The sequence below is a fragment of the Trifolium pratense genome, linkage group LG1 (genome assembly GCF_020283565.1).
Source record: "Trifolium pratense cultivar HEN17-A07 linkage group LG1, ARS_RC_1.1, whole genome shotgun sequence".
Lineage (NCBI taxonomy): Eukaryota > Viridiplantae > Streptophyta > Magnoliopsida > Fabales > Fabaceae > Trifolium > Trifolium pratense.
The window spans coordinates 49,761,111-49,789,075 of record NC_060059.1 but is presented as its reverse complement, the minus strand read 5'-3'; the positions used below and the strand labels follow the sequence as shown (position 1 = coordinate 49,789,075).

Here is a 27,965-nt window from a genome sequence, read left to right as displayed (position 1 = left end):
TAATTTACATTTTTTTTAGTCAATTAGCCTAGTGAGTAGTGACTATAATTTCACCTTTAAATTGAGTGGATAGTCTGGGGTTCAAAAATATATCAATTTCCTACAAACTTAGATTTGCACTTGTTATCTTGTTGATATTTCTTATATTTTTACAAATGCCTTTTCAATCAATATATAAAGGCATTAGTCTTTAGTTTCTTTAGGTTTTGTTGCTTTTTCTTTTTCATTTGATAAAAGGATTGAAAAGATAAGAGTTGAGAGTTTAATAATCTCACCCGCCAACATTTCTCACAATTAAACTATTTATATATTTATTGAAATGAAAATAAAAAAATATAATAAGATCGTACCAAAACACAAAACATAACAACACAATTATTGGGACGTCATGACATTATTTATTAAATTACATTACTTTTTAACAATATTAATAAAGTTTTTATAAAACATTGACAAAGAAAATTCTTATTAATAATAATGGTACTATTGACCAGTGTACAACTTGAATTCAACTTCCATGAGATTATAAGTTCAACCTCTCGCCACACTAAGTTGATAACATAGTGCACTATTTGAGATTCTAACAAGGAGTTTTACCATCTGTATAATCACAATTAATACAGCATGAACAAGTGTGGCTTTTACCAGCATCTTGACAATTACAACCGTGAGTGGTGGCGCTTGCTCCATATTTAGCATTGAATACTGTAAAGCATGTAGGAGAATTTTGACAATTTCTACTCAATGTCATACTTTGGCGACAAAATTTGAAATCATCTTTTTGCACCACATCTACAACATTGTATACATCAAAACAAAATCATAAAAGTTAGATCATTAAGAATTTTAATATGATTGCATGTAGTTTGCTAAAGGTGCAAACAAATTTTTACATAAGAATTAAACTCTTTGAGAATAACTTACACACTTTAAGAAAGTTATCTATGAATAATAAGAACATAAAAAATTCGAATATTAAAATTAATAATGGAAAGTGATATGTTTACCTGAGCCGTAGTTGAGGTTGAAGAGAGCAAATAAAATTCCAACGGCTAAGAGAATGCTTCCTACTTTCATCATGATGATATTCTCAAATGAAACCCTAAAGATGCTGAGATAATGCGCAGAATGAGGAATTACTCTCTCTCACACATACACACAAAAATATATAGACATCGCTAACCACTCATATAGTAACTCTATATTATTTGCCAAATATAAATGTTCAGTGTATATTAGTCAATTAGTTCGGTCCACGTTTAAAAATATTTAGTAAATTTTTTATTATTATATTCTTTTGATAACATTAAATAGTAAGAAATTAAATTTTAAATATTTTAGGCCTCGATTGTAGTCCTTAAAAATATATTTCTTCAACTTTATTTTATATATAGGGTGGTACTGGTAGTCTCTTTGTTGCTCCCTTATTTACCGAAAAAAAAAAGTTTTCAAACCAAATAAATAATTGGAATGGAAGAGTACTAACGCGGTAAAATTTGAAAAATTTAATTTAAAATTTTATAAATTTTAATTTTTAATAAATTATTTAATAATTACCACATAATTAAAAACATTATTATTGAACCAAAATGGATTCTAGAACAATGTCTCTAAGGTGTTTATGATAACAATGTGTAATAGAACGATTGGATACTCTGATGTATGTTCTAGTGTGCAGGACCATAGATTAAAAATTTACTTCTAAAAGTATAGTTATGCACCTAATTGTTCGTGCACATACACTCTCGTTTGTTTTGAATGATGTCAAAAATAAGATTAAAATAGATTGATTTGATTAAGACAATTTTAGAATCACAATTTTCTAAATAGGTTTTCAAAAATGCATTGAACTTAGCTTATTTTTCAAATATCAACATTTTTTAACCAATGCATACATGGTATGAACCAATGCATGTCTTCCGGATTTCATGCACCGATTCGTGGCTCATTTGAACTGGTTCATAGCTTGGTTTCTAAAAACCCGAGACATTCTTGCACCGGTGCATGAATTAGTTCACGGGGATCTTGAACTATGCATGGCCTGCTTGCATCGATGCATAAGTTGTTCAAGATTTTATATTATTAATAATTTGTCTCTGAACAGATTCATACTTTTCGAATGCACCGGTTCATGTGCCTGTTACACCACTTACTAATGTTTATACTTACAGTAAAATATTATTAAGATATCAATAGGATTTATAATTTATATTTTTTTTATTATTATTAATTTAAGTGCATTGATGCCGATTTTACAATTGTTCCTGACAGGATTCGAACTTCACACCTTAAGATTATAATTTACATTTTTTTTAGTCAATTAGCCTAGTGAGTAGTGACTATAATTTCACCTTTAAATTGAGTGGATAGTCTGGGGTTCAAAAATATATCAATTTCCTACAAACTTAGATTTGCACTTGTTATCTTGTTGATATTTCTTATATTTTTACAAATGCCTTTTCAATCAATATATAAAGGCATTAGTCTTTAGTTTCTTTAGGTTTTGTTGCTTTTTCTTTTTCATTTGATAAAAGGATTGAAAAGATAAGAGTTGAGAGTTTAATAATCTCACCCGCCAACATTTCTCACAATTAAACTATTTATATATTTATTGAAATGAAAATAAAAAAATATAATAAGATCGTACCAAAACACAAAACATAACAACACAATTATTGGGACGTCATGACATTATTTATTAAATTACATTAATTTTTAACAATATTAATAAAGTTTTTATAAAACATTGACAAAGAAAATTCTTATTAATAATAATGGTACTATTGACCAGTGTACAACTTGAATTAAACTTCCATGAGATTATAAGTTCAACCTCTCGCCACACTAAGTTGATAACATAGTGCACTATTTGAGATTCTAACAAGGAGTTTTACCATCTGTATAATCACAATTAATACAGCATGAACAAGTGTGGCTTTTACCAGCATCTTGACAATTACAACCGTGAGTGGTGGCGCTTGCTCCATATTTAGCATTGAATACTGTAAAGCATGTAGGAGAATTTTGACAATTTCCACTCAATGTCATACTTTGGCGACAAAATTTGAAATCATCTTTTTGCACCACATCTACAACATTGTATACATCAAAACAAAATCATAAAAGTTAGATCATTAAGAATTTTAATATGATTGCATGTAGTTTGCTAAAGGTGCAAACAAATTTTTACATAAGAATTAAACTCTTTGAGAATAACTTACACACTTTAAGAAAGTTATCTATGAATAATAAGAACATAAAAAATTCGAATATTAAAATTAATAATGGAAAGTGATATGTTTACCTGAGCCGTAGTTGAGGTTGAAGAGAGCAAATAAAATTCCAACGGCTAAGAGAATGCTTCCTACTTTCATCATGATGATATTCTCAAATGAAACCCTAAAGATGCTGAGACAATGCGCAGAATGAGGAATTACTCTCTCTCACACATACACACAAAAATATATAGACATCGCTAACCACTCATATAGTAACTCTATATTATTTGCCAAATATAAATGTTCAGTGTATATTAGTCAATTCGTTCGGTCCACGTTTAAAAATATTTAGTAAATTTTTTATTATTATATTCTTTTGATAACATTAAATAGTAAGAAATTAAATTTTAAATATTTTAGGCCTCGATTGTAGTCCTTAAAAATATATTTCTTCAACTTTATTTTATATATAGGGTGGTACTGGTAGTCTCTTTGTTGCTCCCTTATTTACCGAAAAAAAAAAGTTTTCAAACCAAATAAATAATTGGAATGGAAGAGTACTAACGCGGTAAAATTTGAAAAATTTAATTTAAAATTTTATAAATTTTAATTTTTAATAAATTATTTAATAATGACCACATAATTAAAAACATTATTATTGAACCAAAATGGATTCTAGAACAATGTCTCTAAGGTGTTTATGATAACAATGTGTAATAGAACGATTGGATACTCTGATGTATGTTCTAGTGTGCAGGACCATAGATTAAAAATTTACTTCTAAAAGTATAGTTATGCACCTAATTGTTCGTGCACATACACTCTCGTTTGTTTTGAATGATGTCAAAAATAAGATTAAAATAGATTGATTTGATTAAGACAATTTTAGAATCACAATTTTCTAAATAGGTTTTCAAAAATGCATTGAACTTAGCTTATTTTTCAAATATCAGCATTTTTTAACCAATGCATACATGGTATGAACCAGTGCATGTCTTCCGGATTTCATGCACCGATTCGTGGCTCATTTGAACTGGTTCATAGCTTGGTTTCTAAAAACCCGAGACATTCTTGCACCGGTGCATGAATTAGTTCACGGGGATCTTGAACTATGCATGGCCTGCTTGCATCGATGCATAAGTTGTTCAAGATTTTATATTATTAATAATTTGTCTCTAAACAGGTTCATACGTTTTGAATGCACCGGTTCATGTGCCTGTTACACCACTTACTAATGTTTATAATTACAGTAAAATATTATTAAGATATCAATAGGATTTATAATTTATATTTTTTTTTATTATTATTAATTTAAGTGCATTGATGCCAATTTTACAATTGTTCCTGACAGGATTCGAACTTCACACCTTTAAGATTATAATTTACATTTTTTTTAGTCAATTAGCCTAGTGAGTAGTGACTATAATTTCACCTTTAAATTGAGTGGAAAGTCTGGGGTTCAAAAATATATCAATTTCCTACAAACTTAGATTTGCACTTGTTATCTTGTTGATATTTGTTATATTTTTACAAATGCCTTTTCAATCAATATATAAAGGCATTAGTCTTTAGTTTCTTTAGGTTTTGTTGCTTTTTCTTTTTCATTTGATAAAAGGGTTGAAAAGATAAGAGTTGAGAGTTAATAATCTCACCCGCCAATATTTCTCACAATTAAACTATTTATATATTTATTGAAATGAAAATAAAAAAAGATAATAAGATCGTACCAAAACTCAAAACATAACAACACAATTATTGGGACGTCAAGACATTATTTATTAAATTACATTAATTTTTAACAATATTAATAAAGTTTTTATAAAACATTGACAAAGAAAATTCTTATTAATAATAATGGTACTATTGACCAGTGTACAACTTGAATTAAACTTCCATGAGATTATAAGTTCAACCTCTCGCCACACTAAGTTGATAACATAGTGCACTATTTGAGATTCTAACAAGGAGTTTTACCATCTGTATAATCACAATTAATATAGCATGAACAAGTGTGGCTTTTACCAGCATCTTGACAATTACAATTGTGAGTGGTGGCGCTTGCTCCATATTTAGCATTGAATACTGTAAAGCATGTAGGAGAATTTTGACAATTTCCACTCAATGTCATACTTTGGCGACAAAATTTGAAATAATCTTTTTGCCCCACATCTACAACATTGTATACATCAAAACAAAATCATAAAAGTTAGATCATTAAGAATGTTAATATGATTGGATGTAATTTGCTAAAGGTGCAAACAAATTTTTACATAAGAATTAAACTCTTTGAGAATAACTTACACACTTTAAAAAAGTTATCTATGAATAATAAGAACATAAAAAATTCTAATATTAAAATTAATAATGGAAAGTGATATGTTTACCTGAGCCGTAGTTGAGGTTGAAGAGAGCAAATAAAATTCCAACGGCTAAGAGAATGCTTCCTACTTTCATCATGATGATATTCTCAAATGAAACCCTAAAGATGCTGAGACAATGTGCAGAATGAGGAATTACTCTCTCTCACACATACACACAAAAATATATAGACATCGCTAACCACTCATATAGTAACTCTATATTATTTGCCAAATATAAATGTTCAGTGTATATTGGTCAATTAGTTCGGTCCACGTTTAAAAATATTTAGTAAATTTTTTATTATTATATTCTTTTGATAACATTAAATAGGAATAAATTAAATTTTAAATATTTTAGGCCTTGATTGTTGTCCTTAAAAATATATTTCTTTGACTTTATTTTATATATAGGGTGGTACTGGTAGTCTATTTGTTGCTCCCTTATTTACCGAAAAAAAAAGTTTTCAAACCAAATAAATAATTGGAATGGAAGAGTACTAACGCGGTAAAATTTGAAAAATTTAATTTAAAATTTTATAAATTTTAATTTTTAATAAATTATTTAATAATTACCACATAATTAAAAACATTATTGTTGAACCAAAATGGATTCTAGAACAATGTCTCTAAGGTGTTTATGATAACAATGTGTAATAGAACGATTGGATACTCTGATGTATGTTCTAGTGTGCATGACCATAGATTAAAAATTTACTTCTAAAAGTATAGTTATGCACCTAATTGTTCGTGCACATACACTCTCGTTTGTTTTGAATGATGTCAAAAATAAGATTAAAATAGATTGATTTGATTAAGACAATTTTAGAATCACAATTTTCTAAATAGGTTTTCAAAAATGCATTGAACTTAGCTTATTTTTCAAATATCAACATTTTTTAACCAATGCATACATGGTATGAACCAGTGCATGTCTTCCGGATTTCATGCACCGATTCGTGGCTCATTTGAACTGGTTCATAGCTTGGTTTCTAAAAACCCGAGACATTCTTGCACCGGTGCATGAATTAGTTCACGGGGATCTTGAACTATGCATGGCCTGCTTGCATCGATGCATAAGTTGTTCAAGATTTTATATTATTAATAATTTGTCTCTGAACGGGTTCATACTTTCCGAATGCACCGGTTCATGTGCATGTTACACCACTTACTAATGTTTATACTTACAGTAAAATATTATTAAGATATCAATAGGATTTATAATTTATATTTTTTTTATTATTATTATTAATTTAAGTGCATTGATGCCGATTTTACAATTGTTCCTGACAGGATTCGAACTTCACACCTTAAAATTATAATTTACATTTTTTTTAGTCAATTAGCCTAGTGAGTAGTGACTATAATTTCACCTTTAAATTGAGTGGAAAGTCTGGGGTTCAAAAATATATCAATTTCCTACAAACTTAGATTTGCACTTGTTATCTTGTTGATATTTCTTATATTTTTACAAATGCCTTTTCAATCAATATATAAAGGCATTAGTCTTTAGTTTCTTTAGGTTTTGTTGCTTTTTCTTTTTCATTTGATAAAAGGGTTGAAAAGATAAGAGTTGAGAGTTTAATAATCTCACCCGCCAACATTTCTCACAATTAAACTATTTATATATTTATTGAAATGAAAATAAAAAAAGATAATAAGATCGTACCAAAACTCAAAACATAACAACACAATTTTTGGGACGTCAAGACATTATTTATTAAATTACATTAATTTTTAACAATTTTAATAAAGTTTTTATAAAACATTGACAAAGAAAATTCTTATTAATAATAATGGTACTATTGACCAGTGTACAACTTGAATTCAACTTCCATGAGATTATAAGTTCAACCTCTCGCCAAACTAAGTTGATAACATAGTGCACTATTTGAGATTCTAACAAGGAGTTTTACCATCTGTATAATCACAATTAATACAGCATGAACAAATGTGGCTTTTACCAGCATCTTGACAAATACAATTGTGAGTGGTGGCGCTTGCTCCATATTTAGCATTGAATACTGTAAAGCATGTAGGAGAATTTTGACAATTTCCACTCAATGTCATACTTTGGCGACAAAATTTGAAATCATCTTTTTGCACCACATCTACAACATTGTATACATCAAAACAAAATCATAAAAGTTAGATCATTAAGAATGTTAATATGATTGCATGTAATTTGCTAAAGGTGCAAACAAATTTTTACATAAGAATTAAACTCTTTGAGAATAACTTACACACTTTAAGAAAGTTATCTATGAATAATAAGAACATAAATAATTCTAATATTAAAATTAATAATGGAAAGTGATATGTTTACCTGAGCCGTAGTTGAGGTTGAAGAGAGCAAATAAAATTCCAACGGCTAAGAGAATGCTTCCTACTTTCATCATGATGATATTCTAAAATGAAACCCTAAAGATGCTGAGACAATGTGCAGAATGAGGAATTACTCTCTCTCACACATACACACAAAAATATATAGACATCGCTAACCACTCATATAGTAACTCTATATTATTTGCCAAATATAAATGTTCATTGTATATTAGTCAATTAGTTTGGTCCACGTTTAAAAATATTTAGTAAATTTTTTATTATTATATTCTTTTGATAACATTAAATAGTAAGAAATTAAATTTTAAATATTTTAGGCCTTGATATAGACATCGCTAACCACTCATATAGTAACTCTATATTATTTGCCAAATATAAATGTTCAGTGTATATTAGTCAATTAGTTCGGTCCACGTTTAAAAATATTTAGTAAAATTTTTATTATTATATTCTTTTGATAACATTAAATAGTAAGAAATTAAATTTTAAATATTTTAGGCCTTGATTGTAGTCCTTAAAAATATATTTCTTCGACTCTATTTTATATATAGGGTGGTACTGGTAGTCTCTTTTTGCTCCCTTATTTACCGAAAAAAAAATATTTCAAACCAAATAAATAACGCGGTAAAATTTGAAAAATTTAATTTAAAATTTTATAAATTTTAATTTTTAATAAATTATTTAATAATTACCACATAATTAAAAACATTATTGTTGAACCAAAATGGATTCTAGAACAATGTCTCTAAGGTGTTTATGATAACAATGTGTAATAGAACGATTGGATACTCTGATGTATGTTCTAGTGTGCAGGACCATAGATTAAAAATTTACTTCTAAAAGTATAGTTATGCACCTAATTGTTCGTGCACATACACTCTCGTTTGTTTTGAATGATGTCAAAAATAAGATTAAAATAGATTGATTTGATTAAGACAATTTTAGAATCACAATTTTCTAAATAGGTTTTCAAAAATGCATTGAACTTAGCTTATTTTTCAAATATCAACATTTTTTAACCAATGCATACATGGTATGAACCAGTGCATGTCTTCCGGATTTCATGCACCGATTCGTGGCTCATTTGAACTGGTTCATAGCTTGGTTTCTAAAAACCCGAGACATTCTTGCACCGGTGCATGAATTAGTTCACGGGGATCTTGAACTATGCATGGCCTGCTTGCATCGATGCATAAGTTGTTCAAGATTTTATATTATTAATAATTTGTCTCTGAACGGGTTCATACTTTCCGAATGCACCGGTTCATGTGCATGTTACACCACTTACTAATGTTTATACTTACAGTAAAATATTATTAAGATATCAATAGGATTTATAATTTATATTTTTTTTATTATTATTATTAATTTAAGTGCATTGATGCCGATTTTACAATTGTTCCTGACAGGATTCGAACTTCACACCTTAAAATTATAATTTACATTTTTTTTAGTCAATTAGCCTAGTGAGTAGTGACTATAATTTCACCTTTAAATTGAGTGGAAAGTCTGGGGTTCAAAAATATATCAATTTCCTACAAACTTAGATTTGCACTTGTTATCTTGTTGATATTTCTTATATTTTTACAAATGCCTTTTCAATCAATATATAAAGGCATTAGTCTTTAGTTTCTTTAGGTTTTGTTGCTTTTTCTTTTTCATTTGATAAAAGGGTTGAAAAGATAAGAGTTGAGAGTTTAATAATCTCACCCGCCAACATTTCTCACAATTAAACTATTTATATATTTATTGAAATGAAAATAAAAAAAGATAATAAGATCGTACCAAAACTCAAAACATAACAACACAATTATTGGGACGTCAAGACATTATTTATTAAATTACATTAATTTTTAACAATATTAATAAAGTTTTTATAAAACATTGACAAAGAAAATTCTTATTAATAATAATGGTACTATTGACCAGTGTACAATTTGAATTCAACTTCCATGAGATTATAAGTTCAACCTCTCGCCACACTAAGTTGATAACATAGTGCACTATTTGAGATTCTAACAAGGAGTTTTACCATCTGTATAATCACAATTAATACAGCATGAACAAGTGTGGCTTTTACCAGCATCTTGACAATTACAATTGTGAGTGGTGGCGCTTGCTCCATATTTAGCATTGAATACTGTAAAGCATGTAGGAGAATTTTGACAATTTCCACTCAATGTCATACTCTGGCGACAAAATTTGAAATCATCTTTTTGCACCACATCTACAACATTGTATACATCAAAACAAAATCATAAAAGTTAGATCATTAAGAATGTTAATATGATTGCATGTAATTTGCTAAAGGTGCAATCAAATTTTTACATAAGAATTAAACTCTTTGAGAATAACTTACACACTTTAAGAAAGTTATCTATGAATAATAAGAACATAAAAAATTCTAATATTAAAATTAATAATGGAAAGTGATATGTTTACCTGAGCCGTAGTTGAGGTTGAAGAGAGCAAATAAAATTCCAACGGCTAAGAGAATGCTTCCTACTTTCATCATGATGATATTCTCAAATGAAACCCTAAAGATGCTGAGACAATGTGCAGAATGAGGAATTACTCTCTCTCACACATACACACAAAAATATATAGACATCGCTAACCACTCATATAGTAACTCTATATTATTTGCCAAATATAAATGTTCAGTGTATATTAGTCAATTAGTTCGGTCCACGTTTAAAAATATTTAGTAAATTTTTTATTATTATATTCTTTTGATAACATTAAATAGTAAGAAATTAAATTTTAAATATTTTAGGCCTTGATTGTAGTCCTTAAAAATATATTTCTTTGACTTTATTTTATATATAGGGTGGTACTGGTAGTCTCTTTGTTGCTCCCTTATTTACCGAAAAAAAAAGTTTTCAAACCAAATAAATAATTGGAATGGAAGAGTACTAACGCGGTAAAATTTGAAAAATTTAATTTAAAATTTTATAAATTTTAATTTTTAATAAATTATTTAATAATTACCACATAATTAAAAACATTATTGTTGAACCAAAATGGATTCTAGAACAATGTCTCTAAGGTGTTTATGATAACAATGTGTAATAGAACGATTGGATACTCTGATGTATGTTCTAGTGTGCAGGACCATAGATTAAAAATTTACTTCTAAAAGTATAGTTATGCACCTAATTGTTCGTGCACATACACTCTCGTTTGTTTTGAATGATGTCAAAAATAGGATTAAAATAGATTGATTTGATTAAGACAATTTTAGAATCACAATTTTCTAAATAGGTTTTCAAAAATGCATTGAACTTAGCTTATTTTTCAAATATCAGCATTTTTTAACCAATGCATACATGGTATGAACCAGTGCATGTCTTCCGGATTTCATGCACCGATTCGTGGCTCATTTGAACTGGTTCATAGCTTGGTTTCTAAAAACCCGAGACATTCTTGCACCGGTGCATGAATTAGTTCACGGGGATCTTGAACTATGCATGGCCTGCTTGCATCGATGCATAAGTTGTTCAAGATTTTATATTATTAATAATTTGTCTCTGAACGGGTTCATACTTTCCGAATGCACCGGTTCATGTGCATGTTACACCACTTACTAATGTTTATACTTACAGTAAAATATTATTAAGATATCAATAGGATTTATAATTTATATTTTTTTTATTATTATTATTAATTTAAGTGCATTGATGCCGATTTTACAATTGTTCCTGACAGGATTCGAACTTCACACCTTAAAATTATAATTTACATTTTTTTTAGTCAATTAGCCTAGTGAGTAGTGACTATAATTTCACCTTTAAATTGAGTGGAAAGTCTGGGGTTCAAAAATATATCAATTTCCTACAAACTTAGATTTGCACTTGTTATCTTGTTGATATTTCTTATATTTTTACAAATGCCTTTTCAATCAATATATAAAGGCATTAGTCTTTAGTTTCTTTAGGTTTTGTTGCTTTTTCTTTTTCATTTGATAAAAGGGTTGAAAAGATAAGAGTTGAGAGTTTAATAATCTCACCCGCCAACATCTCTCACAATTAAACTATTTATATATTTATTGAAATGAAAATAAAAAAAGATAATAAGATCGTACCAAAACTCAAAACATAACAACACAATTATTGGGACGTCAAGACATTATTTATTAAATTACATTAATTTTTAACAATTTTAATAAAGTTTTTATAAAACATTGACAAAGAAAATTCTTATTAATAATAATGGTACTATTGACCAGTGTACAACTTGAATTCAACTTCCATGAGATTATAAGTTCAACCTCTCGCCAAACTAAGTTGATAACATAGTGCACTATTTGAGATTCTAACAAGGAGTTTTACCATCTGTATAATCACAATTAATACAGCATGAACAAATGTGGCTTTTACCAGCATCTTGACAATTACAATTGTGAGTGGTGGCGCTTGCTCCATATTTAGCATTGAATACTGTAAAGCATGTAGGAGAATTTTGACAATTTCCACTCAATGTCATACTTTGGCGACAAAATTTGAAATCATCTTTTTGCACCACATCTACAACATTGTATACATCAAAACAAAATCATAAAAGTTAGATCATTAAGAATGTTAATATGATTGCATGTAATTTGCTAAAGGTGCAAACAAATTTTTACATAAGAATTAAACTCTTTGAGAATAACTTACACACTTTAAGAAAGTTATCTATGAATAATAAGAACATAAATAATTCTAATATTAAAATTAATAATGGAAAGTGATATGTTTACCTGAGCCGTAGTTGAGGTTGAAGAGAGCAAATAAAATTCCAACGGCTAAGAGAATGCTTCCTACTTTCATCATGATGATATTCTAAAATGAAACCCTAAAGATGCTGAGACAATGTGCAGAATGAGGAATTACTCTCTCTCACACATACACACAAAAATATATAGACATCGCTAACCACTCATATAGTAACTCTATATTATTTGCCAAATATAAATGTTCATTGTATATTAGTCAATTAGTTTGGTCCACGTTTAAAAATATTTAGTAAATTTTTTATTATTATATTCTTTTGATAACATTAAATAGTAAGAAATTAAATTTTAAATATTTTAGGCCTTGATATAGACATCGCTAACCACTCATATAGTAACTCTATATTATTTGCCAAATATAAATATTCAGTGTATATTAGTCAATTAGTTCGGTCCACGTTTAAAAATATTTAGTAAAATTTTTATTATTATATTCTTTTGATAACATTAAATAGTAAGAAATTAAATTTTAAATATTTTAGGCCTTGATTGTAGTCCTTAAAAATATATTTCTTCGACTTTATTTTATATATAGGGTGGTACTGGTAGTCTCTTTTTGCTCCCTTATTTACCGAAAAAAAAAAATTTCAAACCAAATTAATAATTGGAATGGAAGAGTACTAACGCGGTAAAATTTGAAAAATTTAATTTAAAATTTTATAAATTTTAATTTTTAATAAATTATTTAATAATTACCACATAATTAAAAACATTATTGTTGAACCAAAATGGATTCTAGAACAATGTCTCTAAGGTGTTTATGATAACAATGTGTAATAGAACGATTGGATACTCTGATGTATGTTCTAGTGTGCAGGACCATAGATTAAAAATTTACTTCTAAAAGTATAGTTATGCACCTAATTGTTCGTGCACATACACTCTCGTTTGTTTTGAATGATGTCAAAAATAAGATTAAAATAGATTGATTTGATTAAGACAATTTTAGAATCACAATTTTCTAAATAGGTTTTCAAAAATGCATTGAACTTAGCTTATTTTTCAAATATCAGCATTTTTTAACCAATGCATACATGGTATGAACCAGTGCATGTCTTCCGGATTTCATGCACCGATTCATGGCTCATTTGAACTGGTTCATAGCTTGGTTTCTAAAAACCCGAGACATTCTTGCACCGGTGCATGAATTAGTTCACGGGGATCTTGAACTATGCATGGCCTGCTTGCATCGATGCATAAGTTGTTCAAGATTTTATATTATTAATAATTTGTCTCTGAACAGGTTCATACTTTCCGAATGCACCGGTTCATGTGCATGTTACACCACTTACTAATGTTTATACTTACAGTAAAATATTATTAAGATATCAATAGGATTTATAATTTATATTTTTTTTATTATTATTAATTTAAGTGCATTGATGCCGATTTTACAATTGTTCCTGACAGGATTCGAACTTCACACCTTAAGATTATAATTTACATTTTTTTTAGTCAATTAGCCTAGTGAGTAGTGACTATAATTTCACCTTTAAATTGAGTGGAAAGTCTGGGGTTCAAAAATATATCAATTTCCTACAAACTTAGATTTGCACTTGTTATCTTGTTGATATTTCTTATATTTTTACAAATGCCTTTTCAATCAATATATAAAGGCATTAGTCTTTAGTTTCTTTAGGTTTTGTTGCTTTTTCTTTTTCATTTGATAAAAGGGTTGAAAAGATAAGAGTTGAGAGTTTAATAATCTCACCCGCCAACATTTCTCACAATTAAACTATTTATATATTTATTGAAATGAAAATAAAAAAAGATAATAAGATCGTACCAAAACTCAAAACATAACAACACAATTATTAGGACGTCAAGACATTATTTATTAAATTACATTAATTTTTAACAATATTAATAAAGTTTTTATAAAACATTGACAAAGAAAATTCTTATTAATAATAATGGTACTATTGACCAGTGTACAACTTGAATTCAACTTCCATGAGATTATAAGTTCAACCTCTCGCCACACTAAGTTGATAACATAGTGCACTATTTGAGATTCTAACAAGGAGTTTTACCATCTGTATAATCACAATTAATACAGCATGAACAAGTGTGGCTTTTACCAGCATCTTGACAATTACAATTGTGAGTTGTGGCGCTTGCTCCATATTTAGCATTGAATACTGTAAAGCATGTAGGAGAATTTTGACAATTTCCACTCAATGTCATACTCTGGCGACAAAATTTGAAATCATCTTTTTGCACCACATCTACAACATTGTATACATCAAAACAAAATCATAAAAGTTAGATCATTAAGAATGTTAATATGATTGCATGTAATTTGCTAAAGGTGCAATCAAATTTTTACATAAGAATTAAACTCTTTGAGAATAACTTACACACTTTAAGAAAGTTATCTATGAATAATAAGAACATAAAAAATTCTAATATTAAAATTAATAATGGAAAGTGATATGTTTACCTGAGCCGTAGTTGAGGTTGAAGAGAGCAAATAAAATTCCAACGGCTAAGAGAATGCTTCCTACTTTCATCATGATGATATTCTCAAATGAAACCCTAAAGATGCTGAGACAATGTGCAGAATGAGGAATTACTCTCTCTCACACATACACACAAAAATATATAGACATCGCTAACCACTCATATAGTAACTCTATATTATTTGCCAAATATAAATGTTCAGTGTATATTAGTCAATTAGTTCGGTCCACGTTTAAAAATATTTAGTAAATTTTTTATTATTATATTCTTTTGATAACATTAAATAGTAAGAAATTAAATTTTAAATATTTTAGGCCTTGATTGTAGTCCTTAAAAATATATTTCTTTGACTTTATTTTATATATAGGGTGGTACTGGTAGTCTCTTTGTTGCTCCCTTATTTACCGAAAAAAAAAGTTTTCAAACCAAATAAATAATTGGAATGGAAGAGTACTAACGCGGTAAAATTTGAAAAATTTAATTTAAAATTTTATAAATTTTAATTTTTAATAAATTATTTAATAATTACCACATAATTAAAAACATTATTGTTGAACCAAAATGGATTCTAGAACAATGTCTCTAAGGTGTTTATGATAACAATGTGTAATAGAACGATTGGATACTCTGATGTATGTTCTAGTGTGCAGGACCATAGATTAAAAATTTACTTCTAAAAGTATAGTTATGCACCTAATTGTTCGTGCACATACACTCTCGTTTGTTTTGAATGATGTCAAAAATAGGATTAAAATAGATTGATTTGATTAAGACAATTTTAGAATCACAATTTTCTAAATAGGTTTTCAAAAATGCATTGAACTTAGCTTATTTTTCAAATATCAGCATTTTTTAACCAATGCATACATGGTATGAACCAGTGCATGTCTTCCGGATTTCATGCACCGATTCGTGGCTCATTTGAACTGGTTCATAGCTTGGTTTCTAAAAACCCGAGACATTCTTGCACCGGTGCATGAATTAGTTCACGGGGATCTTGAACTATGCATGGCCTGCTTGCATCGATGCATAAGTTGTTCAAGATTTTATATTATTAATAATTTGTCTCTGAACAGGTTCATACTTTCCGAATGCACCGGTTCATGTGCATGTTTTGAAGGTGTGAAAACACAAGAAGGGGGGGGGGGTTGAATTGTGTTTTAGGTAAGTTAAAACTTTTTCAACGTTCTTAACTTAACTATGTTAGCAGCGGATAAGTAACACAAATAATAACAAGATAGAGAGAGAGAAAGCACGCAAACAATTTTATACTGGTTCCTCTCACAAAACGAGAGTAGTCCAGTCCCCTTGCACTTCCAAGGGAGTTCACTATAATCACACAAGATTACAAAATTCTCAAGCACACAAGCAAGAGACTTCACCACAATGCTCAAGCACACAAGCTTAAGACTTCACACTTAAGCACACAAGCTTAAGTTTCCTCAACTATTAGAAATAGTAAAATAGATGAAAGTATACAATTGCTCTTAGAAGAACCTAAACGAGAGCAAATACAATGAGTACAAAGTATTTGAACTACAAGTGCAAAAACACTAGATCAGAGGTTCAGAGCTTGTATACACAGAATTCAGAGTTTGTTCAGCGCGTGTCAAATTCTTGATAATCTTAATGTCTTAGATTATTTTACACAACTGATCCTTCTAGTATATATATAACCAGAAAAAGAGTCGTTGCATAAAGATGACCGTTGAAGTAGATAACCTTTTGTCTTCAAGCAGCTTGTCTTGATGCAGTTGGTTGTTTCTAAAACTGAGTAAGAGTTTCAGACACTTTGACCATGTGCAGAGAAGACTTTCCTTATTCAGCTAACAAGTCTGATGACCCACGTTCTCAAGAGTGGACAGACAAAATGAGAGTAGCTGTTCTGATCAAGCTTGAAAGGTCCTTTTCTTCATTGGTAGAAGAGTTGACTTGTAAAAGAGAATCTTCACAGACTTCAAGAAGATCTTCAGAGGTTGATGAAGCTTTAGACACTTAAGAAGTTCTGACGACTTCATCATCTGAAGGTTGTAACTTCTGAAGTTCAACATCTTCTGAGCGCTTGTAAACTTCTGAAAACTTATCTTCTGAGTTTCACTCAGAGCTTATCTTGAGTTTATATCTGCACACTTAAATTAAATTTTTAGTCCTTCCAATTATTTATTAATACTTTGTTATCATCAAAACCTTAATAGATTTAGGGGCAAACATTTTTAAATCAATTTTGTTCCAACAATCTCCCCCTTTTTGATGATGACAAACATAAGTATTAATTGACAATTGTTGTTAAATTAACTTATCATGTTTCTCTTAGGTTTGTGAGGTTTGCAAGCTCCCCCTAAGATTGATACTCCATAAAGCCTAAGCTTTAAGTTTTATCCATGAAAATTTAATTTAGTATAAGACTTAAGTATTTAAAGTAAAACAAATTTCATATCTTTCTTCAGAGCGAGAGGTTTGCAAGCTCTCCCCCTGAGTCTCACAAGGCTAAGTTAAAATTGCACTTTTAACTTATCCTTACTTATGAAATTTAATTTTAGTTTTAAGTTACTTAATCTCCGCATTGAAATACGTAAAACAAATAAAAGATAACTTTTAATAACTTAACAAACAAAAGTGGTTTCAGCTTTTTTTGAAACTTATCAACTTTCAATTAATGCGTAACTACTCCCCCTTTTGTCATTATCAAAAAGTAAAAAAAATTAGATAACCAAGACAGTCAAAGAAGAAGAGTGGTTGATACAAAGGTGAATTTATTTCAAAAACGAAAATCAACGCGCTAAAAGGTTTATAAAAGGTGAACGAGTTAACACACATTCTTCACAACAAAAAATAAACAAGCATATCAAGAAGAATGAGAAGATTTAGTTCACGTATTGCAGAGGTTCGTAGAAAGAAAGAAGAAGAAGAACGCGAAAAAGATGAAAAAGATAAAGAAGACAACAAGAAACCACAAGATGCTGAAATTATAATCATTTCATCAGACTCTGAAGCTGAAGAAAATGAAGATGATGCTGACTACGTTGAGTTCTTGGCTGGCTACGTTCCAGAAGAAGAACAGGAAGAAGAAGAAGAGCAGAACCCAGAGCCTATAGAAATTTCATCAGAGGATGCTGAGGAGAAATCTGAGATTTCTTCTGAGTATTATCCATCTGACTAGGATTAGGTCGTCTTTTTCTTTTTACCAATGTACTCATCGTTGTCAGATCAGCAATAAAAATTTCCTTTTAAATTCACCTTGTGTTCTTATGTTCTTGTTTATCGTAAAAAAGTAAAAGTAAACAACACATAAAAATATCAAACCAATAAATAAGTTAAAATTCAAAATAAGATTGTTCAGATGATAAATAACATAAAGTGCATAGAAGCCTAGGGTTTTTGAAGAAAAGCTAAGAGAATGTCAAATTTGTCGTTCAGGGAGTCCACTTTGGAGTCAAGCTTATCCACCTTGGACTCTAAGTTCTGATGATTTGATCTGTGCCTCTCAAGATCTTCTTGTTGTTGCCTCAATGCATCCTGAAGAATTCTCAGCTGATCTGAAACCATAGGAGCTTTTCCTTTATCAGAGGAGGGTTCACCATCCTCTTGATAATCAATCATAAGAACATCAGCATCCGGAGCATCCTCTTGGTTCAGCTCATCAGCTAACTGGGCAATCCTTGCAGCAGCTTCAGCCATACGCTCATTCTCAATCCTTTGATCTTCAAGACTCTTGAAAAGTTTAGAATCAACCCAGCACTCCTTAAAAGCAGACAGACGCCTCACAACAGCAGATACAGCAGCAAACTTGGCACGCTCATTTTCTTCATGACTATACATAGTCAGCCTTTTCAAACCAGCCCTTGCTAAGCCTTCCTTCATCAGATGAACAACCTCCATATCCCTTTTTCCAATAACAACAAATCTTCATCAGATTCAGTTTCATCATCAGACTCAGTTTCATCTGATGAGCTATCCTCCTCAACAATAATTTGCTTTTTAGATGATGCTTCAGCAGCCTTGTTAGCAACATCCTCATGTTTCTTCTTGGTTCTCTGTTCAGCCATAGATTGCTCAACCTTAACCTTCTTCTGAGCAAGAAGATCTGGCTTAACTTGTTCATCCTGAGAATCAGCTTTCCTCTTAGGTTTCCTCTTAGGCTTATACATGTTTATTGGAGCCTTTGGAACCATACTCCTATCAACAGTATAACCTTCATCCTTAAGAACTTTCAGATAATCTTGAATGATGTGCTCAACATCCATTTCAGAGATTACTGGATATCCATCCACATACAGGCGATCTTCCAGACTAACTCTAAACTCTTGTTTAGGTTGAACGAGCTTGGTGTCGATTAAGTGCATCTTTGTTAAGAAGCTTGCATTCAGAACTTCTGGCGAGAGCTTCTGAGCCATAAGTTCTGGATAGAACTTCTTCAGATTCTGAACAATGTGACCTTGGAAGAGAAGATCTGAAAGCAGTCTAGGATAAACAATGGTTGTTTTCCTCTGAGACTTGCTTAAGAAGATGGCTTCACAGATCCTCTCAAAGAAGTATTTACCCAAATTTACTTTCCTTTCAGTCAGAAGAAAGTAAATCAGATGACGATGAGGCCATGAAATAGTATCAGTACCACCAACTCTTGGACTGATAGTTGACAAAATAATCTTGAATAGAACCCTGCACTCATCTGTCAATCCTTTAACCTTTCCCTTCAACTTCATATCAATGCACATCCTGTGCAGAAGTTCGTCTCTGAATCTTGTATCCTTCTCAAAATCATCCAGCACCAAACCAGAGTTGTCCAAACCCATCAAAGCATTGAAGTGAATTGGAGAGAAGGTAAGATTGATACCATAGATGTTAGACCTAATCTGTGTACCAGTGAACTCCAAAAGACCCATCTCCTTCCTAGTTTTTCCTTTCAGACTAGGATCTCTTTCGATTGCTGCAAGTTCTTCTTGCTTAGCTTCAATCTTTGTAAAGACTCTTGCTTTCATCCAGAATTTCTTCAAAAGATCTGGATAAATAGGACCATTCAACATATCGAAATACTTATTCCATCCTTGAGCAGAGAAATACGGCTTCACATCATACCCATTTTCCTTCAAACTGTCAAAATCAACCATCTTCTCAGGTAGTAACGTCAGTTGAGATTCTGGGAATTCCATCTCGTTCCCAACAATCTGAAGATGTCTGAACATAAACGGAGGGATCTTTGTTATTGAAGAAGAAGACGAAGAACCAGCCATGATGAAGTTTAGGTAAGGGTAGAAACTAATGAGAGAGAAAGAAGATTTTTTGTTGGAGGTTTAGAGAGAAAAGAAAGTGTAGGTTGTGAAAGTGAAAAGTGTGCAAGTGTATTGTGTAAGTTTATTTAAAAGCGTACAGTTAACACAAAAATGGCAAATTTGGGAAGTTACGCTTATTGACAAATATTTGAATACTAAAAGTCATCATTAACCACCCACTACCTGACACACGTAGACCACGTGCAGACGATTACTCGGTAACTGCTATTTTAATGGACAACTGTTCAGCAGCGAATGCTAAACGTTTTCCACTTAAATAGTTCAGAGCCTCTGAGTTTTTAAAATAATCTATCAGAGTTAAGTATTTCAGAGCTTGTGTTTCAGATGTTCTGAATCATAAGTTCTGATATACATAACCTCTTACACTTTAAATGCCAAATAAGATTTTTCATTCAGAGATTGAAAGCATGTTCAGATGTTTCTTTATAAAATCAAATCTTTCAACAGGTAAGGCTTTAGTAAATATGTCAGCCCATTAATTTTCAGTATCAACAAACTTAATATCTATTATACCTCTCTGAACATAATCTCTGATAAAATGGTGTTTAATTTCAATATGTTTGGCTCTAGAGTGTAGGATAGGATTTTTAGATAAATGAATGGCTGCAGTGTTATCACAATATAAAGGAATATTGTGACTGCTTACCTGATAATCTTCTAACTGATATTTTAACCATAGTAGTTGTGTGCAACACTTAGCTGCTGAAATGTATTCTGCTTCTGCTGTAGACAAAGCTATAGTAGTTTGTCTCTTACTAGCCCAGGAGATAAGGTTTTCACCAACAAATTGACAATTGCCACTTGTGGATTTTCTTTCAATTTTATCTCCAGCATAGTCAGCATCACAGAATCCATTTAGCACATAATCATTGGATTTCTTATAGAGAAGTCCAAGATTAGTTGTTCCTTTCAGATACCTAAAAATTCTCTTTACAGCAGTAAGATGAGATTCTCTAGGATCTGACTGGAATCTTGCACATAAGCAAACACTGAATAAAATATCTGGCCTAGAGGCTGTCAGATAGAGTAAGGAACCAATCATACCTCTGTAGACCTTTTGGTCTACCTTTCCTTCATCTTCTTACTTGCTCATGTTGGTAGTTGAATGCATAGGAGTGTTCATTATCTTGCAATCATCTAGGTTGAATTTCTTCAGAAGTTCTTTGGTATATTTTGATTGATGAACATAAGTTCCTTCCTTCTTCTGATTGATTTGAATTCCAAGAAAGAACTTCAATTCTCCCATCATGCTCATTTCAAATTCATCCTGCATTATCTTAGAGAAATTCTTGCACAAGGAAGCATTAGTTGAACCAAAAATAATATCATCAACATAAATTTGAATGATCAAAATATCTTCTTTGGTTGTTTTTCTAAAGAGTGTGCAGTCAACCTTCCCTTTCTCAAAACCCTTTTCAAGAAGGAAATTACTGAGTCGATCATACCAAGCTCTTGGAGCTTGTTTCAGACCATACAGTGATTTCTTCAATCTGAAAACATGTTCTGGGTTTGAGACATCTTCAAAACCAGGAGGTTGCTTAACATACACTTCTTCAGAAATAAAACCATTTAAGAAGGCACTTTTAACATCCATCTGATACAAAGTTATTCCATGGTTAACAGCATAAGATAGAAGTAACCTGATAGCCTCAAGTCTGGCAACTGGTGCAAAGGTTTCAGTATAGTCAATCCCCTCTTGCTGACTATAACCTTGTGCAACCAATCTAGCCTTGTTTCTTACCACTTCACCTTGTTCATTCAGCTTGTTTCTGAATACCCATTTTGTTCCAATAATGTTCTTGTGTGAAGGTTTGGGCACTAGAGTCCATACATCATTCCTTTGAAATTAATTCAGCTCTTCTTGCATTGCTACAATCCAAGCATCATCTTTCAGAGCTTCATCAATCTTTGAAGGTTCCATCATTGAGATAAGACCAACTAAAGATTCCCCATTTCTCAGTTGAGATCTTGTCTTCCTTGGACTATCCTTATTGCCTAAGATCAGTTCCTCTGGATGTGATGATTTGTATTTGAAAGTGTTTCTAGGGGGTTCATCATCTTCAGACTCATCAACAGCAGGTTCAGCAGCTGCTTCAGTTCTTTGTTGTTCAGAGTCTGTAGGAATTGTCATGTTCAGAGGTTCTTCAGAGAATGGATGTTCTGAGTAGTTTGGAATATCTGAATACTGATCCTCTGATACCTGAAATCTAGACAAACCTTCCACAAACTCTGACACTTGGTCAGGCTCTTTGTCATCAAACTTGACATGCATAGTTTCTTCCACAGTGTGTGTTTCAGAAATATACAGTCTGTATGCTTTTGAGCGTTCAGAGTATCCTATAAAGATACCCTTATAACCTCTAGCATCAAATTTCTTTAGATGGACTTTGTTATTTAAGATGTAACAGGTACATCCAAACTGATGAAAATAAGAAATGTCAGGTTTTCTTCCTTTGAACAATTCATAAGCAGTTTTGTTCAACTTAGATCTGATATAGATTCTATTTTGAACATAACATGCTGTGTTTACAGCTTCTGCCCATAAAAACTTTGCTACATTAGTTTCATGCATCATGGTTCTGGCCATTTCTTGCAGAGTTCTATTCTTCCTTTCTACAACCCCATTTTGTTGAGGAGTTCTAGGAGAAGAGAATTCATGCAGAATGCCATATTTTTCACAGAAATTTTCAAAAGGTTCATTTTCAAATTCTCCACCATGATCACTTCTAACTTTTAAAATAGTGTAGCCTTTTTCATTTTGAATTTGTTTGCAGAAGATGCTAAACTCATCATAAGCTTCATCTTTTGTTCTTAGGAATTTTACCCAAGTCCATCTACTGTAATCATCAACAATTACTAATCCATACTTCTTTCCATTGATAGAGGCAGTGTTAACTGGCCCAAACAGGTCAATGTGAAGAAGTTCCAATGGTCTTGAGGTAGAGACAATGTTCTTAGGTTTAAAAGATGATTTTGTAATTTTTCCTTTTTGACAAGAACCACAAAGTGTGTTTGAGTGATATTTGATTTTTGGTAAACCTCTGACAAGGTCAAGCTTGCTAAGCTTAGAGATTAACCTCCAGTTAGCATGGCTTAACCTCTTATGCCAGATCCATTTTTCTTCACTCAAGGTCAAAAGACACATCACTTTTTGTTCATTCAAATCAGAAAGATTAATTTTATAAACATTGTTCTTTCTCAGACCTTTGAATACAATGGAGTTATTAGATTGTTTAGACACAGTACATGATTCCTTATTAAAGACAACTACATAACCATTGTCGCAAAATTGACTTATGCTCAATAAGTTATGTTTGAGTCCATCTACTAACCAAACATCATTAATAGATAGGGAAGAATTACCTACTGTACCTGTACCTATTATCTTTCCTTTTTGATTACCTCCAAAGCCAACAGATCCTCCTTCTTTCATAGTCAGCTTAGAAAATAGTTGTTTGTCGCCAGTCATATGCCTTGAACATCCACTATCCAAATACCATGAATGATTCATAATACTTCTTTGAGTGGTAGGCTGTATGAGAAACAACTTTAATCATTGCGGTAGAATTCTTCATCACAGTTAATGATAAAGTCATCCCAGTATTCTTCCTCTTCATTTCTCAAGTTCTGATTGGTAACTTGAGAACTTGTCAGCCATTTGTCTAGGACATAAGCCCTTCTTCCTTTGCATAGGACTTGTTTCCATGCTCTAGGTAGGACATATACTTTCCTAGTTGGTAAATCTGAATGGTACATTATTTCAGCTTTTGGTACCCATCTTCTGGGTCCACGCTTGTTAGTCCACAAATGCTTACTATGTTGTTTAGTGTTAGAGAAAGATCTTGGTTTGGAATAATAACCTTTTTGAAACATTTTCTTTGTTTGAGATCTGTCATTATTCCAGGATTTGGATTGTTTATGATTCCAGGGTTTGTATTTATCACCAATCCTATGTTCTGATTGATTATATCTATTGACTCTAGAATCATAAATAATCTGAGTCCTGTACTGCATCTGAGGTTTGGAGTTTGAATTTTTTCTTTTAAAAACTTCTGAGCTTTTAGATTGACTAGCTTCAGGTACTGAAGTTCCTTTGGATCCAGAATTTGAAGTCTCAGATTTTGAAGCTTTCAGAACATCTGAACTAATGTTCTCAGGTTCTGAACAACTTCTATCTTCTGAACTTTTCTTTCCAGATCCTGAGGAACTTGGTTCCTCTGAGCTGTCAGCTTCTAAATCACTCAGATCATCATCCTCATTTTCAACAGTACCAGGATTCTTTCCCTCTTCACTTGGTGGAACAACATAATAAACCCAAGATTTTCCAACCTTTTTGGCAAAGGTCTTCAGCTTTGAATATGTTCTACCATATTCATAGCCACGTCCTTCTCCTCTATGTCTCAAAACATTATAAATTCTATTAGCAGCTTTGCTCTTCCCAAGGTTGAGATGCACAAACTGTTGAAGAGCTATTTCCTGCTCATCAATAGGTTTGTGACAAACAGCACAACCATTTTCAAAGTCATTCACTCTATTCAGAGTTTCTTGATATAGACCTTGAAAATGTTCTGCCTGTTCAGTCAGAGTGTTAAGCTTTTCTTGTAAAACTTTTTGTTTACTTAACACTCTGAGATGTTTCTCAATGACCTTGTTAAGTGCAGTTATAAGTTGAGATTTAGAACAGTCAGAAAATACCTCATCTGTCACTTCTGAATCTGATTCTGATTCATCCTCTGAGTCTGCATCTGAGTCAGTTGAAGCCATCAGGGCTAGATTTGCCTCTTCTTCTTCCTCAACTTCTTCCTCAGATGATAGCTCTTCAAAAGTAGCCATCAGACTCTTTTTCAATTTGCTCTTAAATTGTTGTTTCTTTGAGCTGTATCTTTTGCTTTTGTCTTTGGCAGACATTTCTGGACAGTCAGCAATAAAGTGTCCTGGCTTCTTACAGTTGAAACAGTTCTTCTGATCATCCTTTTTGCTGACAAAATTTCTGGAGCTGTTACCTCTGAAATTTCTTTTGTTAAATCTGTTCCATTGCTGAAACTTGGTGAATAAAGCAAACTCATCTTCACCCATTTCCTCCTCTTGACCATCTGCAGAAGATTCCTCTTCAATGTCAAGAAGCTGAGTCTTAAGAGCTTTAAAAGGAGTCCTAGTTGACTGTAAAGCCACAAACTTGGACTTCTTCTTAACTTCTAAATCAGCGTTCAGAACCATCTCATGGCTTCTGAGATTGCTTATCAGAGCCTCAAGACTCAGAGTCTTGAGATTTTGAGCTTCTTCTATTGCAGTGACCTTAGGTCTCCAAGCAATAGGAAGACTTCTCAGAATCTTCTGAACATGGTCATAGGTGGAATAACTCCTCTTAAGAGCTTTAAGACCAGATACAAGGATTTGAAACCTTGTAAACATAGTCTCAATGCTTTCATCTTGTTGCATAGTGAATAGTTCATATTGCCTTATCAAGAGACTAGCCTTAGCCTCTTGAACCTTTTCATTACCATCATAGGTAACACACATAGAGTCAAAGATAGATTTAGCAGTAGACTTGTCTTCTATTCTGACATAATCTTCATGTCTAATAGCACCAACAACAATGTCCTTTACTCTATGATGCTTAGTGTAGGTTTTTAAGTTAGCTGGTGTGAGTAACTTTCTATGCTCAATGGAAAATCTTCCATGTTCATTTAAGTTTTCAAAAGTTACTCCCAGCTCAACCAAATCCCACAACTCATGATCAATAGCAGTAATATTGTTATACAGTCTTTCCTTCCACCACTCAAATAATGATGCATCACCATTGAATATAGGGGCTTTCCTATTGCCACTATGTTCATGTGATTCATTACTCAAGTAGTCAAAACCAAAAGCATTTCTAGGACCACCACCAGCACCACTGGCATCACCGGCTTCACCGGTTGTTCTAGTGCTACTATCGTCTCCTCCAGACATAGTGTTCTCACAAGATCTTTACTGTCTCACTGTTAGGTGAAAGTAATAGACCAGGGCTCTAGATACCAATTGAAGGTGTGAAAACACAAGAAGGGGGGGGGGGGGGGGGGGGTTGAATTGTGTTTTAGGTAAGTTAAAACTTTTTCAAAGTTCTTAACTTAACTATGTTAGCAGCGGATAAGTAACACAAATAATAACAAGATAGAGAGAGAGAAAGCACGCATACAATTTTATACTGGTTCCTCTCACAAAACGAGAGTAGTCCAGTCCCCTTGCACTTCCAAGGGAGTTCACTATAATCACACAAGATTACAAAATGCTCAAGCACACAAGCAAGAGACTTCACCACAATGCTCAAGCACACAAGCTTAAGACTTCACACTTAAGCACACAAGCTTAAGTTTCCTCAACTATTAGAAATAGTAAAATAGATGAAAGTATACAATTGCTCTTAGAAGAACCTAAACGAGAGCAAATACAATGAGTACAAAGTATTTGAACTACAAGTGTAAAAACACTAGATCAGAGGTTCAGAGCTTGTATACACAGAATTCAGAGTTTGTTCAGCGCGTGTCAAATTCTTGATAATCTTAATGTCTTAGATTATTTTACACAACTGATCCTTCTAGTATATATATAACCAGAAAAAGAGTCGTTGGATAAAGATGACCGTTGAAGTAGATAACCTTTTGTCTTCAAGCAGCTTGTCTTGATGCAGTTGGTTGTTTCTAAAACTGAGTAAGAGTTTCAGACACTTTGACCATGTGCAGAGAAGACTTTCCTTATTCAGCTAACAAGTCTGATGACCCACGTTCTCAAGAGTGGACAGACAAAATGAGAGTAGCTGTTCTGATCAAGCTTGAAAGGTCCTTTTCTTCATTGGTAGAAGAGTTGACTTGCAAAAGAGAATCTTCACAGACTTCAAGAAGATCTTCAGAGGTTGATGAAGCTTTAGACACTTAAGAAGTTCTGACGACTTCATCATCTGAAGGTTGTAACTTCTGAAGTTCAACATCTTCTGAGCGCTTGTAAACTTCTGAAAACTTATCTTCTGAGTTTCACTCAGAGCTTATCTTGAGTTTATATCTGCACACTTAAATTAAATTTTTAGTCCTTCCAATTGTTTATTAATACTTTGTTATCATCAAAACCTTAATAGATTTAGGGGCAAACATTTTTAAATCAATTTTGTTCCAACATGTTACACCACTTACTAATGTTTATACTTACAGTAAAATATTATTAAGATATCAATAGGATTTATAATTTATATTTTTTGTATTATTATTAATTTAAGTGCATTGATGCCGATTTTACAATTGTTCCTGACAGGATTCGAACTTCACACCTTAAGATTATAATTTACATTTTTTTTAGTCAATTAGCCTAGTGAGTAGTGACTATAATTTCACCTTTAAATTGAGTGGAAAGTCTGGGGTTCAAAAATATATCAATTTCCTACAAACTTAGATTTGCACTTGTTATCTTGTTGATATTTCTTATATTTTTACAAATGCCTTTTCAATCAATATATAAAGGCATTAGTCTTTAGTTTCTTTAGGTTTTG

At 31.5% G+C, this 27,965-nt stretch overlaps 1 protein-coding gene across 1 annotated transcript; it reads right to left on the bottom strand.

Moving 5' to 3' along the window:
- Positions 1-2,818: 2,818 nt before the first annotated feature.
- LOC123902631 (putative defensin-like protein 234) lies at positions 2,819-3,442 on the bottom strand. Its single transcript, XM_045952403.1, has 2 exons — positions 3,305-3,442; positions 2,819-3,089 (listed from the first exon to the last, which is right to left on the bottom strand). The coding sequence occupies exons 1-2, from the start codon at positions 3,375-3,377 to the stop codon at positions 2,878-2,880; spliced, it is 285 nt and encodes a 94-aa protein (XP_045808359.1). The 5' UTR covers positions 3,378-3,442; the 3' UTR covers positions 2,819-2,877.
- Positions 3,443-27,965: the final 24,523 nt, after the last annotated feature.

Excerpts from the sequence above, each read along its gene's own strand:
- LOC123902631 (XM_045952403.1), bottom strand. The coding sequence starts at position 3,377 with ATGATGAAAGTAGGAAGCATTCTCTTAGCCGTTGGAATTTTATTTGCT. Across the intron at positions 3,090-3,304 it reads CAACCTCAACTACGGCTCAG|ATGTGGTGCAAAAAGATGAT; the intron begins GTAAACATATCA and ends ACAATGTTGTAG.